This window comes from Drosophila guanche, unplaced genomic scaffold (assembly GCF_900245975.1).
Source record: "Drosophila guanche unplaced genomic scaffold, DGUA_6, whole genome shotgun sequence".
NCBI classification, from domain to species: domain Eukaryota; kingdom Metazoa; phylum Arthropoda; class Insecta; order Diptera; family Drosophilidae; genus Drosophila; species Drosophila guanche.
In genome coordinates this window covers 6,699,824-6,716,047 of record NW_022995748.1, presented here as the reverse complement: position 1 = coordinate 6,716,047, position 16,224 = coordinate 6,699,824, and the positions used below count along the sequence as shown (strand labels likewise).

The 16,224-nt window shown below is 44.3% G+C and overlaps 1 protein-coding gene across 2 annotated transcripts; it reads right to left on the bottom strand.

Moving 5' to 3' along the window:
• Nucleotides 1–472: 472 nt before the first annotated feature.
• Nucleotides 473–13,140, bottom strand: LOC117584073 (dual oxidase). Of its 2 annotated transcripts, none has more exons than XM_034272817.1 (10): nt 12,995–13,140; nt 10,124–10,580; nt 5,761–5,841; nt 5,332–5,681; nt 5,064–5,268; nt 4,589–4,992; nt 4,249–4,526; nt 1,325–4,181; nt 1,124–1,252; nt 473–1,054 (listed from the first exon to the last, which is right to left on the bottom strand). In XM_034272817.1, exons 2-10 carry the CDS (start codon nt 10,311–10,313, stop codon nt 926–928), a joined length of 4,623 nt encoding a protein of 1,540 aa, XP_034128708.1. In that variant the 5' UTR covers nt 10,314–10,580; nt 12,995–13,140; the 3' UTR covers nt 473–925. The 2 variants fall into 2 exon arrangements, with proteins under 2 accessions (XP_034128708.1, XP_034128709.1); XM_034272818.1 differs by lacking the exon at nt 12,995–13,140 and adding an exon at nt 12,843–12,956.
• Nucleotides 13,141–16,224: the final 3,084 nt, after the last annotated feature.

Here is a 16,224-nt window from a genome sequence, read left to right as displayed (position 1 = left end):
GCCATCGCCATAACACATTGTAACAATATTCTAAAGAAAAGCTATCATTCGTTAAATGGTGAGTTATTAGGGTTTGTTTCTGAATTAATAAAGAGGGAATACCACCACTATTACTATCGATACTATCGGTCGTTTCCGTGTACAATTGTTTCAAAAAAATCGATAGAGCCAACAGATGATCGCCTTTTGCCTATGAATTTCATAACAAATACAATTTATAAAATATTATAAAGAAGTATTTCCTGTAAATGGAAAAACTGTATGGCAAAAACATCCTTGACGAATCCCTGAGCCTTCGAAACTACGTGCACATACATACATATACTTTTAAGAATAGGTTCCAGCATAAAAACGAAACTTCGATCGTATCTAGTTCGGCTACGAAGAGAAGCCAACAAATATTGCTGCACAAATCCAAACCCATTTCAGATTACGCAAAAACGGTCCGTTTGTATATCAACACATATTCGCTCTCGATTCGTATGTTTTGTATTTTCAGATTAATTGTAATTTTTAATAAATAATGCGAACGGTTTACAAAAACTGATAACAAATCATATTTCCAATAAATACACATACATACATACATATACACATATCGCATAAGTAGAGGCCGCTTCGTTGTTGTTGTTGTTGCCTTTGTTGCTGTTGCTGTTGCTGCTGCTGTGGTTGCTTCTGGCTGTATCAATGGAATTTCCAGCAGTTTTCATTATGAACTGCACTTAACAAATCTCGACTAAATTATGATTTTACAGAGTAAACTATGATTAACAGAGAGCGAGCACGTACCGTACAAAATTCGCCTAGATATATTAATGAATGAACCTTAAGAATAAAATTGTCTTTCGTTTAGAGAGATGCGCTGGCAGGGCAGGTATGTGTGGATGGATGGATCGCTTTAGCTGATGCTGATGCTGATGCAGACTTAACCAAAGTTCTCGAAATGGTGAATGAAATAGGGCAACTTTCGGGTCTTGTTCACTTCATCACAGGCAGACATGACGCTCTTTGTCAGCGGTCTTGGGCCGCAAGAGAAGACTCCAATTTTGGAAACCTGCAAAAAGGAATAAAAGCGAATTAAAGTAGTTATTAAAGCTCGAATGTAGAGTGACGAAAAACCCACATAAGAATGCTTCTTTTGGACGAACTTCAGGAAGCTGGACATGTCCGGCCGGCCGAAGTGATTGACCGCCTTGAGACCCGTGAATATGGAGGTTTTGGACAGTCGCTGGAAGTGGTTCTCACAGATGTACTAGAAGGAAAGCAAGAAACATTTCTTGCATCAATTGAAAAGAGCAATTTCGTTGGGTGAATGAAGACGCACCAGCATTGTAGTCCTCAAATCGAATTTGTGGAAGAACTGCGTGATAAATATATGTATCTCGAGGACATTGGTCACATCCTTCTTTTCCACATCGCGCAGCACATCGATGAACCACTCAAAGTGCTTGTGCGAGGGGCAGATCCACAGGAAGTATACCTTCTTGCAGGCCACGCCCGAGTACCGGTTGGTGCTCGTCCCAAAGACCAGATCGTTCAGGATCGAGGCGTAGGGAGTGACTCCAATGCCACCGCCCACCATGACAGCCACCTCGAACTTGTACCAGTCCTGGTTGCCGCCCCCAAAGGGTCCCTCGATGCGTATCTTGGGCTGGTTCTCTGGATTGTAGTTACAGGGATCGAAGTAGTTGCGCAGCTTCCATGTCCACGGGCCCTGGGCCTTGATGTGGCAGCTGAGACAGTTCTCGTGCGGCGCCGAGGTCAGCGTGAAGCTGTGCATCTCCTGTGGTCGGAACGCAGTGCAGGAGAGGCGAACCCACTGGCCGGACAAGTACTTGAGGTTGGGCGGGCGATAGAACTTGATTTTGATCACATCCGAAGGCAGCAGATCCGTGTCTATGACATCCAGTGCCATGTACTTAGTGCGCAGCGAGACGATCTTGTCGAGGGTGTACACGATGCCCGGGCCCAGGAAGAACATCCAGAAGCGTGGTGGCCCCGTCAGACGAGCCAGGCCATGCACCAGACTAAGCAAGTACAGTCCAATGTACAGGGTGTGCATGTTCCAGAAGAAGTTGTAGGCCTTCTTCCGGATCGTGGGATGGGCAAACACAAAGATAATGCACATAATGATGAACAGCATCACTCCGGTGGTGCCTGTCACCGTCTGGAAGAGCCAAAAGGTGATGTCCGGCTTGTAGTCCGAGGCGAAGTGTACCTCCCGCGTCAGGCAGAGCAGGTTCTCGTGCGACTGCGTGGACACGTGATAGAAATTGACAATGTGCCCCACGGTATGCAGCACGGAGAAGAACAGGGCCGTGCAGGCGGCTATCTTGTGGAATTGTATGTGCGAGTCCAGCGGAATGTACTGCTGTATGGGGAACTCCTTGAGCTTGGTGATCAGGTTCCTGGACATGGTCAGCAGCAGCAGGGAGTAGCAGAAGGACAGCGATGCCGCCGATCCCCTGGTGATGGCGATGCCCACACCCATGATGTGCCTCAGATCCGTGTGCTCGGCCATGAAGGAATAGTGAATGAAGCGCTCCACAAAGAGCACAATGGTGACCACGTAGAACAGGAACAGGTAGAAGATGTTCTGACGGTTCTCCTCGAGGAACGTGATGTACGCATCCCACTTGGCCAGCACCCAGTGGCGGGGCTTATCCTGCATCGGCTCAATGTTAAACGAGGTCATGCGCGCCACGTTTGTGGAGGTGTCCAGAAAGTTCTGCTTGGCCCCCTTGCAGTCCAGTCCGATGGCCACGAAGTCGCCCTTGTACTCCTTCATCATGAGCTTAAAGTCCTGGTATGTGAGGTGGTTCTTGTGCTCAAGGCCCACGTCCTGGAACATGCCATCGATGAGCTCGGTAACCTGATCGTCGCCCAGACTGGTGGTCCTCGCGATCTCCACCAGGGAGCGCATCATCTCGCTCAGCTCGCCCTTGTCGATGACACCATTGCGGTCATTGTCGCACATATCGAAGATGATGCGCAGCTTGTCGTCAGTCTTGCCGCGCGAGAAGAGCACCACAGTCTCGAGGAACTCCTGGAAGCTGATCCTTCCGTCCTGGTCCTTGTCCACAATATTAAACATCTTGCGCACAAACATGTCGTTGGGCTTCATGCCAAGGGCGGCGGCAAACTCTGCCTTGGATAGACTGGTCCGCATCACGGTCATCACCTCGCCATCGCTGGAGGCGTCCGACCTTCGCCGCCGCTCGCCCGGTCGCAGGCCAAAGGTCAGGGCATACGCCTCGCGGAAGAAGTACTCGAGACGCTTCTGTCTCCGCTCGCGGGTCTCGGCACGGGCGAGCATTATGTCGCGGTTAACCTCCATCAGGGTCAACTCCTTTTTGTGGAGCAGCAGGAAGTCCTCGAGCTTCTTCACAAACTTTCGCCTGGCGCCGTATGACTCCAGCTCAAGCACCAGGTCATGGTCACTGGGCACACGCAGCAGGATGTAGGGCTTCTTCTTGATATGGTTCGTGGCCGACTCCTCCACGCTGACCACATCCACATGCTTCAGGCTGAATGTGCGCAGCTTCTCGCCCTTCCTGTCCACCGTATAGATGGCAGCCTCAGGGCCAAACTTGACGGTGACCAGCCGCTTGTGATTGGCGTGCAGCCACTCCCTGGCCAGCATCTTGTCCACGGAACCCTTGTGCTGTGGCGCCCTCAGCGCCTCCTGCCGTATCTTCAGCTTGCGCCGCTTGCTGTTCTGCAGCTTGACCACGCAATAGCCGGCACCGGCGCACAGTATGGGCACGAATCCAAGGAACACGCACACGTAGATGAACATCAGCTCGGAGCCGGAGAAGTAGTCGTAGCCCTCCAGATACGTGCAGGGCTCCAGCTCGGTGGCATTCAGCTGCATGGGCTGTGGGCAGGGATCGCCCGTGTGCCAAATGAACACATCCCGCTGGATCTCGTCCACAGTTATGTCCGTGCTGTTCACAATTATATCCCACATGGTGATCTTGCGCAGCTCCTTGATCTCCTCAGGTGTAAAGACACCATTGCGCTCGTTCTCGAACCAAAAGCGATCGGCGTCGCGCAGGCGCAGGAACTGCTCCTTGATCACAGCGGTGAAGAACTCGCCCGGCTGCCCGTAGGACTCCAGCATGCCGCCCACATAGACATCCACATCGTCCAGCTGATTTTTGTAAGCCTCCTTGAGCATGCTATAAATGGTGGAATGTCCATTGTAGAATGAATATAAAACTCAATTTGAAAGTGGATTTCACTCACTCCAACAGCTCTGGTTGCGTCTCGAATAACTGAGGATTGATGTCCGTCCAGTTCTGGTGCCGCTTCAAGCCGTAGGACTCTCTGGCTGTATTGTAGTCCGGCAGGCCATTGTCTCGTCCCCTCATTATGTTTAGGGCTCCCAGATCACGACGGGTAAACTCCATGGGGCCAAATAGTTTGTCCCGCACATCGGAGCACAGCACAGGATCCTCGCGCTCGGATATCTGCGAGGCCAGGCCCATGAGCACCTCCTCCACGCTGGTGTCGCTGAGGAAACCCTGCCAAATCGTTGATTAGCACTTTCAAGAACCTTCATTTCGGGAGGTTAAGTGAAACTCACGCTGGAGTCCCACCACGTCGAGCAGAGGCGGATGGCCGGGTAGCCCATTGGAGTCTGCTTAAAGTTGCATTTGCCATCCCTTCTGTAAATGCCAGGCGGTATCATTGTGTGGCCAAAGCGGAAGGCGGCGGCCTGGAAGATGTGTCCGACGCCAGGATGAATATCCTGCTTGTAGCCCTCGTACGCTGGCAGCGAGGAGCCCAGAAAGGCCGGCAGGTACTCGTAGGCAATCACATTCTGCAGACTGGCGATGACTGTGTGTCGCGCCCGCTGATAGATGTCCTCATCGCTCCAGTCCGGATGCAGATGCTTGACGCGCTGCGCCAGGGTGTTGTGCCAGCGCAGGAATAGAATGGCAAACGAGAGTATAGCGGGATTCTGATTGGTCCGCGGATCCCCAAGAACTGTCGTGTGGAAGATCATTTAGAGCATTTAGACTGCTTTTTATTTGGAGCCAAGAGAGTCGTTTACTCACGGAAGAGCCGCTCCGGACTGAGCATTTTCATGACACTCGGCACCGGATTGTTGAAGAGCGGCACTCTCATGGTGTTCCTGACCGGCAGCTTGCCATCCTTCTCGGTGAGGAGGGTGCCATTGTGGAAGGATCGCATGGCATTGAGCCACGCCTCGGAGGTGCTGTAAATGAAACTGCCATCAATCCAAGCAGTCATTTGATTTATCTGCGGAGTAGGATTTATTGCGACATTTGTTCACATCAGTTGTGGGAGCAGACCACAACCCACCTGTTCCCTGGGCGCATTCGGGCTCTGTCCCGTGTCCCGATCGTACGCTGCCCGGTGGAAGGGTATGTACTTGTCGCCCCGACACTCACGATCGTACATCTCGTCGCACTTCTCGATCTCAATGCGGTGCATCTCGATCGGGCAGCCCGACTCCGAGGCCATCACTATCTCGTTCGCCACCACCTGCCCGAAGAAGGCCAGCAGCGCCGTTCGATTGAACTTGGAGCCCAGCCCATCGCGCCCACGCATGAACAGGCGGCTGAGACGGCGCGTCGATGGTCGATTGGCACCCGCCATTGCGTACACTCCGTCCGAGTAGGAGGGCGGCGCCTTACGTACCAAATGACTATCTGAAAAGTGGCCACAGTTAGTACACTCCACAGAGACGTAGCGAGGTTCGCCCTTGATCGAAAGTTGCTGCCCACTTACCCACCGATCCCCAGTCGGGATGTGCTAGATTGTTGTACCAGCCATCGTAGCGCTGCTTTTCCGTCTGACTGTACATTTTCTCTGCAATGAAAATTTCAATAAGCTCTTTAAATGATCGAATATGCGTGTTTAAATCAAAACTTGACTTTCTTTATTAAAAGGAAAAACCCCAATATAAAATGCAAGAAATGCAATGCAAAAATGTCAAATTTTCGAGTGCAGGATAGTTCTGAAAAGTTGCTCACGAACAGCGACAGCTGTCGCAATTTATTAGAATTCATTTGCATAATTTCGTAGAGTTGTATGCGTGTAAATGGCGCATTAATGTGCGCTAGTTAAATTCGGCGAATGTCTTAAATGTTCGCCAGACGTTACATAAATAAAGTAGTACGCATGTAGCCGGTTTTCCACATGGTCTAGCCGATCCGATAAAATTTAGATTGTGCTATTGAAAAAGTGCATTTACTTGCCTTAGTTTGGTTTTATTTTAATTGACTGTAAAATTGACTGACTTGGGGTTGGGCGGCATCAGATTGAGTCACACCCAATTGGTCTATCAAGTGGAAGCGAAAAAAAAAAAATTTAGTCCCCGTTTTGCATATTTGTTAATTTTTTTTTTTGCACTTCCAATCCATTAAATGCAACGTTTAGGAATTTTTGGGAAATTATCTACAATCAATTTGTCATCATAAAAAGAGGCTTTGCCTAAAAATAGTTGATTCGATTATAGATACATATTTAAATAGAAACAGATATCTAAATAGTATTAATAGTTACACATGTTCAAAGCTGTTCCACGTGGCTTAGACGAACTCAATTATTAAGTCATTCCCTCGTGAATCACGGCAAAAAAACAGCGTAAAATAAATGATGTAACTATAAATTATGTCAAAGAGAAGGCACCTTTAAGTGATTATAATCTGCACGCGGTAATTGCTCTGACGCTAAACGCTATAATTATGGTTTATTGGCCTATAACAGATGAGGGAATGGTTTGTTACGAATGTAGAACCAGTTCTGGACTCCCAAGGCAATGGCCGCAGCAGGCCCAAAAATTATAAAATGCGCTTAGATGAGCCAACCAAAGGCGCTAAACCAGTTTTATTTTTATATACTCGTACTTTTGTACTGTACATTTCGCTATTCTTATTTCAAGCAACCCACTCAAAATGACAAAATAGAATATGGAATTAATATGAAGGGGCAGCAATCATGACTATATTTCTTACCATTTTCGAGAGCAATGCTCGATTCAGTCTGAACATTCTACACGAACATGTTAATGTCTGTGAATGGTTGTGAGTGAGTGGAGTGATGGACAGATCAATGGATATATGGATGGCAACAGCCACAGCAACAGCAACAGCAACAGCAACAAAGAAAATTAAAATCAGATTCAGATCCGGTTAACCAAAAACGTTTCCAGCTGGAGAGACCTGGGACTGGGACACACACAGAGAGAGAGCGAGAGAGGAAGCCTCAGCTGATTCTAAATTGTCGTTGCCATTGCCGTTGGCGTTGTATGGAATGTCGGCAAAAAAAAGCTAACCAACACCTGCATGATGGAGAAGCTGGCTGTTGTCTAGCTCTTGGTACGAGCGGTGTTTTTTTTTTTTTTTGAGGGCATGCACGACATCACGGATTTGATTCCCTTCCCCAAGTATAATCCGATTTAGCTGCCGTAGCTTGTCGGCGTCATCAATTGTCGCATTGTAATTGTGCCTCTCTCTTACTCACTCTCTCTCCCTTTTTCTGTCGCTTTTAATTTCGTCAGTGATTTCACGTTCGTTTTCTAAGTTTTTTGATATCCACGACTCTGGCAGTAGGCAGTGGAGAGCCACCTCTGCGTCGCTCTGTCGCATAATTCACTTTCATCTCGGGCCGAGGCAGTGCGGTGCGTGACTCTCGCTGTTTAAACAACAGTCAGCCAGCCGCACTTTTCACATGATGTTGCCAAATCATTTTTTGTAGTTTTGGTGAAAGAGAGAAAACATAATTCAGTGCACATGTGTATCAATGGCCAGAAATTTGCGGATACTTCCATACAAATGAATGCATTTCCATGTGTTTGGTTTATGTTTGAAAAATCTTACAACATCATTGAACGAATTAGGAGTCTAACTACATCTTAAAAAATGAATTTATCATAACGTTTTCCCCCCATTAACTGACATGTACAAACCAAAAACTTTCGCATTCAGAAATAAACACACTAAATGGTTTCGAGATGGGGGCATCTATTTGTTAGCTGTTAATTGGTTGCCAAATTTGACGAATCATAAAAATGCGCACATGACTTAATTTAATTTAATTAAAAAATCCAGCAAATATCCAGCCTAATGAAGCCCAAACATTTTCCTCGTCTCTGGCGGCTTAATTAAAACTTTAGTTTAGATTTGAGGATTTGCTCGGAGGAAAGAATGCCGTCGCTCCAAAAGTTGAACTAAAGCTGAAACACTAGCCAAAAGCATTTGTAGTATTTCTGCTTACACGTTGTCAATGATTTACTTGGAGTTCAGATGGATTGCCTTTGCATCGCTTGGCAGCGCCTTTGAAGCTTGCATTATTTTGGTCATTTTTGTTGCATTAATCAAAATGCCATTTACCTAATTAAAAATTCCTTTATTAGTAATTTTAACATACATTTAAGCAAATCTTTCCGAGCATCAGAGTTGATTTACAGGTCAAACTGATGATACACAAAATGTCGATTGGGACCACCATTTACACATTTGAACCGTCCAGAAAGAAACGCCAAGCAGTTAATACCAGTTTCATACGATTTTCGTAAACTTTAATAAGGCTGTCACTCTTGACAAACCACAGCAGGATTCTCCAAGATTTGAATTGCAGAGATTCCACTCGATGAAGATCATGCAATAAGCAATCCTCTCATTTCAGTCCCCTTCTGCTTGTTCTACTTTTTACTCTATCGTATAACTTATGCATATTGTTAGGTCCCACCTTTGGTATTCATTAAATAATTGCTTATTGTAAAGTGCAGTGCAATGGGAAACACTTTCAATCAAATTTCAAACTAGCCTTTCTCAAATTTTGAGATTTAACCTCTGAGAATTTGCGCTCTCTCGCACCAAATAAATCGAAGACGTTGAATCGACAACAAACCATTGCGAATGCATAATAAAAGTGATGAAAGAAAACAAAACGAAACAAATTATTTGTTAGCCAATAGCCGAAGCGAATTCAATGTTCGACTTCCCCATGTGCACCACCTGGGGTGAGCAGATCGTGGATCGGTGATCGGCGCTTGGACTCGGGACACGGGACACGACGGGCGGGATATGCCTACACAATGGGATATATTTCACGTTTGTTTGCAGTAATTTCATTACGCTAAACAGCAAAAATGAAGCAGCAACGAAAGCAATAGCCAACTTTCTGTCAATAAATCAAATGATAAGCAAAAATTGCAAATCAAAACACAATGCAAAAATTAAAGCGATAAAACAATGCAAATCGAAAAGGGGGCGTGGGAGGAAGTGAGCAAATCAATCGAGGCGGCTAGCCGTGGAAGGTTAGAGGGGGGGAGACGGGACGGTGTGGAGCTGGTTGATCGTGCGTTGACATTTGACTCGGGTATCGGCAGGCCACGCCCCTAGGCCGTACGTGACCGTACGTCAGACATCTCGGAATCAATGCCCCAACTGGCTTCCACCTGTCTGTCCGCCACTGTTCTTTGGGCTCGGCAAATGTATAGATGCCTGCAATACCCAGTACGAAGAGTGTGCATTGGATGTACTTGTACTGCATTAAGATATTATTAAGATATATTCTGAAGGGTATCTTTCCGTTGAAATTGCGTCCGAGCCCCTCTCTACTTGTCTATTATGAATAATAAATTGTCTAACCGACTGGGCCGGGGTCTAATCGGTCATTTTGAAGGCACGAGATCTTGGCATGTCTGCCGATCGCCGCTCCACCTCCACCCATCCGCCACACGCCCCGGGAATGACGTCAGTTCTGGACAGGTCCGCGGGCAGGTAGCATTTTGCAATTGTGATGGGTTTATTTGCTGTCAAAGCCATACATTTATTTGCCACTAGCTTGCAACAATATATTTAACTGAATAGACATTCGAAGTGTAGAAACGTCGCCAAAAGAAAATAGAAAAGCGATTGTTGAGAAATCCAGGGCTAAATAATCTACATACATAACTGCTTTAAATTTGCAAGACTTTTGCAACTTTGCGGGCATGAGAAACCTAATAGATTTCCCACCCTTTTCTTAATAAAACAAAAACCAAACAACCATGCTCCATGTCTATGCAAATGAACCTAATTGAATAACCATACTTACAATACTCTATGGGTAGGAAACAGGGCGGTGAGGCACTGGTACTTACCATAACAATGCACGAGGCCCAGATTCAGACCGAGGCAAATCAGCAACAAAAGCAGCGCCCAGCAAGGGGCTCCTCCGCACATCGCCCTGGGCCAGCGTTGCCACAGTCGGAGTCGGGCTTGGATTTGTCTCGAGTTTTGATTTTCAGTTTTGTTTGCTGCCCTCTGATGGGGCGCGCTTGGAACACTCATATTGACTGCCAGCAATTTTTGTATATTTTCTTTGTTATTGATATACTCGAAATTCTTTCGGCTACAGAGCGTTTTGGTTGTTAAATCAATTAAGATATATCTTTAAATAAGTACATATATATAACAGACACTGGGTGGAGTAGTATTTGCTTGTGGGGGATCGACTTTAATTTGCTTTCATTATATTCATTTTATCACACGCCACATGGCAGGGGCAGAGACAGACGCTGGGCTGGAAAATTTGTTTCACGGTGTTTCACGGTATCTCTGCGAAATAAAACAAACCAATTCCATGAATGATGATTCACTCGCACATTCAAACACCTAATATTGATGTCTTCCAAACAGGCTTTAAAGTTTGCTCCGTTTTTAAACGAATTCTTGCTTAAAATGTTTGCTGGCGGGTGTGGGCTCGTCGAATTTACATAGAACCTAATGAAGCCATGAATTAATCATTAATGAATTTGAATTAAGAATGTTGTCGAAGTGGTTTGGTTGCATAGGTGGGTCGAACGAAAGATCATGGAGAGTGGAGATTAATCAAAAGAAACTTTAAATGTTTTGCCAAATGAATTACCAAATGAATTTATTATTTTTTCAGCAGTATGTTTTTATTTCCTTTAAAAACTTTTTGAATGGAACAATTTAATAAACCACAGAAAGGCTAAAGTAAATGACGAAACGGTTCGTTAATGCTTTCAAATTAGTTGCCACTGCGAAAATCAAACCAAAGCAGAGAAATAAAATCGCATTTATTGAGTGCAGGCAGCAAGGGCGGGCCCGTCGCCCAACCAAACAAAGGTGGAGGAGAAGCGGAGCCCAGAAAAGTGTAGAGAGGAGCAGAGAGACGAAATCATAAATAAACGGAATTACCCACAAAACAATTGACCTTCTGTTGGCTTACAAACCGACAAACGACAAACGGATTCCATTAGTCATAATCGACAATACGAGTAGTCGAGAAAGAAGTCGAAAAAAAAGGCAGCAAAAACCAAGCACACCAACAACAATGACAAGCATACAAATTTATGAAAAGTATTTTCCACGAACCGAAGCTTGTGATACCCTTGCTGCGAGAGTTAGATCGTCTCCTTAATGATCCACTTCCCCTATGGATGGATGAAACATTGAAACATCAAACTATGCATTTTAAATGTTCTCTGTCTTGTCAAACCGTAAATATCCTCTGCAAGGGTATTCCAGTAAATATGGGCGCCTATGTGTGCGTGTAACAAAGTTTCAAAGAGAAGGAAAAAAATAAAATGCCATTGCACAACTGCAAAACAATTAACTTTACAACAACGGCGGTGTGGAGTGCTAAAGCTAACAAAGTCATAAAGACACACCACCTCCCCGACCGACCCAAGAGAAATATTTTTCCGGCCTATGCAGTTTTGGGCTTGTTCAGATATTACAAGTACTATGATTAAATTGCAGACAGAGCAGAGAAATCTTTATAGAGTAAAAGGTAAATTCAAACGGTCGATCAATTGTGGGCGAACGGCGCCATGGGATGTGCCCGTTGGTGACGGGCTGGCTAGAGAGACGGCAGCGGGCAGGCGGCAAGAGAGAGCCAGTGAGCGAGCGAGCGAGCGAGAGAGGGAGAGAAAGTCAAGAAAGCGTGGAAGACTGAACGGCAATAATCACTTTGAAATTACGGTATAATAAAAAAATTGTTTGTGGTAGAAGTCAAAGCCCGGACTTTCTGAACATTAGCCATGGGGCCCCCAGGCATGTTCATTTTAATTAACAAAACTTTTTTTTCTAGCTAATTTTAGAAATTGTTGTTTCGTCGTAGATGTATTTCTATAAAAAAAGCAAGTTAATTTTGTAGAACCAGAATTTATTGCCACAAAAAAGGTAAATGCTGATCTGTCTTTGTGTTATTTTGCTACTTGGATTTGACTATAACATTTTCGCTTTTCTCTTGAAAGCAAATGCTTCCTTTGTCAATTGGCTTTTACACTTTCGTTTGGCTAACTAATTTTTCCTAGCTGCCTGAGTCTTTTCGTTTATTTTTAAACAGTTGCTAAAATTGCGCAAACCCATAATTTTGTTGTTGGCTATTGTTGGCTGGGAGGCTGAGCCACAGTGGGAGAAGAAGCAGCAGCCACAAAAAACTAAAATTAAACACGAAAATAAATAAAATTCATGAACGAAACGTAAGCAAAGCCCAGACAACGATGAAGCATCGCACAAAGAAGAGCCGATCAGGGGACCCGCACAGAGAGAGAAAGAGAGAGAGAGAGAGAGAGAGAGAGACAAAGAAGCCGAATCGACGGCGGTGGTGTATGTGAGCAAACGAGATGGCAAAGCAAGCACCAAGAAAAGACACACAAAAAACAACAAAAAAAAAGATCTAAAACGTTCGTCAAACGATCCACTAAACTAGCAACAAAACAGGGAGTAAAGGCAACCAGCTGGGTGGGTGTTCGGTTTTTTTGTTTCACTTTTTTAAACAATTTCAGTAATTCCAACATAACTCCGGTTGTCACTTTGCATAGAGATAACAATTTGAGCAAGAAAAACCCGCAGCAGTCTCTGCTCCACACCGCACCAACACACACAACAATTTTAATAACGGTGAAGACGAAACACTGGGTTTCGACGGCGCATGCGCGACACGTTTCACATTCACTCTCGTCTTGGTCTTGGTCTCGGTCTCGGTCTGGAAATCTCACCAAAAGCACAGTACGGCACACACACGACACGACACGAAGCGAAGCGAAGCGAAGGAGAAGAACCGACAGCTAGAGAGGAAGCGTGGGATGGGAGCTCCAGCATATGTACGTCCGCAGTGGCCAAGATTTCGTCGAATACTGAACTCAGCTGTGTGGGGGACCACCTTCCACATGGAGGGAGCTCAGTTCAGTTCCCACCGAAACCGGTCGCAACAATCACTTGTACTCGCATTCATACATTCGCTCTCGCTCCACCGCTCTTTGTGAGATCTGATCCGATCCGATCCGATCCGCTCCCGAACTACTGGTATATGCTCCATTTCGTTTTTGTGCCGGATTTGCCGATCCCAGCCAGGTCCGTCTCTAAATAAGTTCCGTCATATATGACAGGACGACGTGTCGCATTAATCATTGTCATGCCAATTGTGGGTCTGTTTCCCTTTCTGTCCGAGACACTATGTCCCTGGGGAGTTCATGGGCATTTCCCAGTCTTGCGGATGCAGTGCAAAAGCCTCACAGACATACACTCGGAGAGAGAATGAGAAAACTTCAAACCGTCTGCAAAGAGCGAAATTACAATCTTCAACCTCTTACTTCAATAACTCTCCCTCTCTCTCCCGCTCTATCTCTCTCTCTCTCTTTGTTTATCTGCGTCTTTGCTCTTTCGGTTAATTGAGTGGTAAAAACCGGCCCCCATGAGGAGGGGAGTTCCTATTTGCGTTTATGAGATGTTTATGGATTGTTCTTGAGAATTTATGCCTAGACAAATCGACTTGAGGCAGCAGCGAGTATTACTTAACTCTGTTTGATTACCCAAAATTTGCATACTAATTGGAGTAGCATCAAGCTTTATGAGTATTTGTACTTAATAAAGTGAAACTGAACTGAGTTTTATGGTGTCGAAGCCTCAGCATCTACTTATTATAGACCGCCATCGAGTGCGTGGAATTTATAGAATCTAGATTAATAATATAGAATTCAACTAATATCTGAATCTAAATATCTATAAATTGTGTATTTAATGAGGACTATTTTATTAATACTACAACATTCTTTACAGAAAAGTTCCACATTTGCAAGACGAGTTTTGATATGTACAATCTCTTTTTAAGCAAGCAAATAAAAAGAGCTTAAGCACACAATCTATTGATTTCAGTAAACATTTCACGTACCATGTCAAAGACCAAAGTTCAAGTGGTCCAAACCATTCAATCATCCAATGATTAATCTGTGGAACACTTAGCCATTGTACAGAGACAATATTTTATGTCAATTTTCTTTTGAGTATGTCAACAGCTTACTTTGTGTTTTGTGACGCTGTTCCTTCTGTCCTCCGTGCCAGCCTCTTCGATCTCTCTGTTCGGGTGTCAGTCAGCAGTCAGCTGTCGTCATGTGGTGCTGCTGCCTCTCCACTGTCCACAGTGCAGCTGTGCACATTAAAATCAATTAAAATTCTTATTTATCTTCGATCCGAGCCGGGCTAACAAGTGCAGTCAGCCAGCAACAGAACGGGCGCATCCATAAATATTTATCAATCTGGCAGAACGTTTGAAGCAAAAGTTGAACACGCATTCAAACAAATCAAATCAAAATACAAAAAGAAGAAACATTCCTGAATTTGAAGTGCACTTCGAGTGCATTACAAAAAACTATTTCTAACATCAAAACATTTCATGCTCAATTGTCATTAGACAAAAGTTGAAGAAAAACATTATTGAAAACACACATAAGTTGAAGTTGAAGTTTATGGCTCAGCACTGAGCACTCAGAACTGCTAAGCAATTCAGTTAGATAAGTAATTAAATTAATTAATTTTTATATGCGGCCGATTGTCGTCGATTCTTGATTCTTGATTCTTGATTCTTGATTTATCTGTGCGTGCATTGAGGCAACTTGTACGAGTAAATACATATTTTCAGGGGCCTTCTATTCGAAGTAAACTCGATTACTATCTGCAGCTGTGGGCTGTTTATGGGTATCTCAACTGAGCTTATGGCGATTAACATGGAATAATTTTGAATATATATCAGAGATAATCTCCATTCGTGTGTAAATCCTTTTATCCAACTAAATGATGAAATTAGTGACTCCTCAGCGCAGAGATTTAAGCAAAAAACATTTTAGAATATAAAATCTCAGAGCGAAAAAAGATAAAGATATTATTACATTGTTCCCTGTATGGTTTTCAGGCACTTGACGGGCAAAAATAGATTCTAATTTCGTATTCCAGTTTTAATTGAGTTCAGTCCCGAGACTTCAAGAACTCTTGGAATCCACCAGGCCCCAAACACTTTCGATGCGAGCACCAATTACGTGCTCTTAACAAGCTCTCGAGCAACTCCACAACAGTCTACACGTACGCACACAGAACACAAAAAAATAAAAGATACAAAAATAAATCACATTCCTTTGGCAGTAACAAGTGAAGGGTATAAATGTACGAGTGGTTATACATACAAAAATATATGAAAATGTTTATGAATTTATCTGAAATGTACTCAAATATTTGAACCACATTAATAATGAATTTATCTCCCACAGCAGAAGGAGAAAAAATACATTGTCTAACACAACTTTCACTACAAAAAATGACAACTCAAAAAAAATCAAAAATTCCAACAAACAATTTGTGATTGAGGCACGGCTAGGCATAGCTGAATAATTGATTTTTTATGGCTTGGACTTCGATTCGATTTCAAATGCGAGAAAAAATATCAAATAAAATCAAATGTAATGGCTTGCAAATCGAGACCAAGCTTTTGAAGGTCGCGGAGTGCTACTCGACGCGACGCCGACAACGCACAATTCAAAGAAAGGAAAAAAAAACACAACACAGCAACAAAGTATAATAAAATAAAATATAATAATAATCCGACAGGTGACAATAACAAGAGCAACAACAACATCTAGCCGAAACCACTCGTGGAGCTTGTGTCGGCCCACAAAATGGAACACGCGCCATTGAAATAGACAACTCACAGAAAGACAGCCAGCCAGCAGCCAGCAGCTGGTTGTCGGTGCAAAAATGTATTAAGCATACGCACTGTACGTGGCCTGTAAGCTTAACTTAACTAAACTAACTTGCAGTTGGTAGCTTGTTGGCTTAGCTAGTTAGCAAATAGTTTCAACGTGAAGTGGTATTTCCAGCTAATTGGATTCTTTGATTCGATGTTATCGATTCGTGCCGAGTAAATTAAAAAATAACACCATTAAGGGTCCAGCTTCCAGCA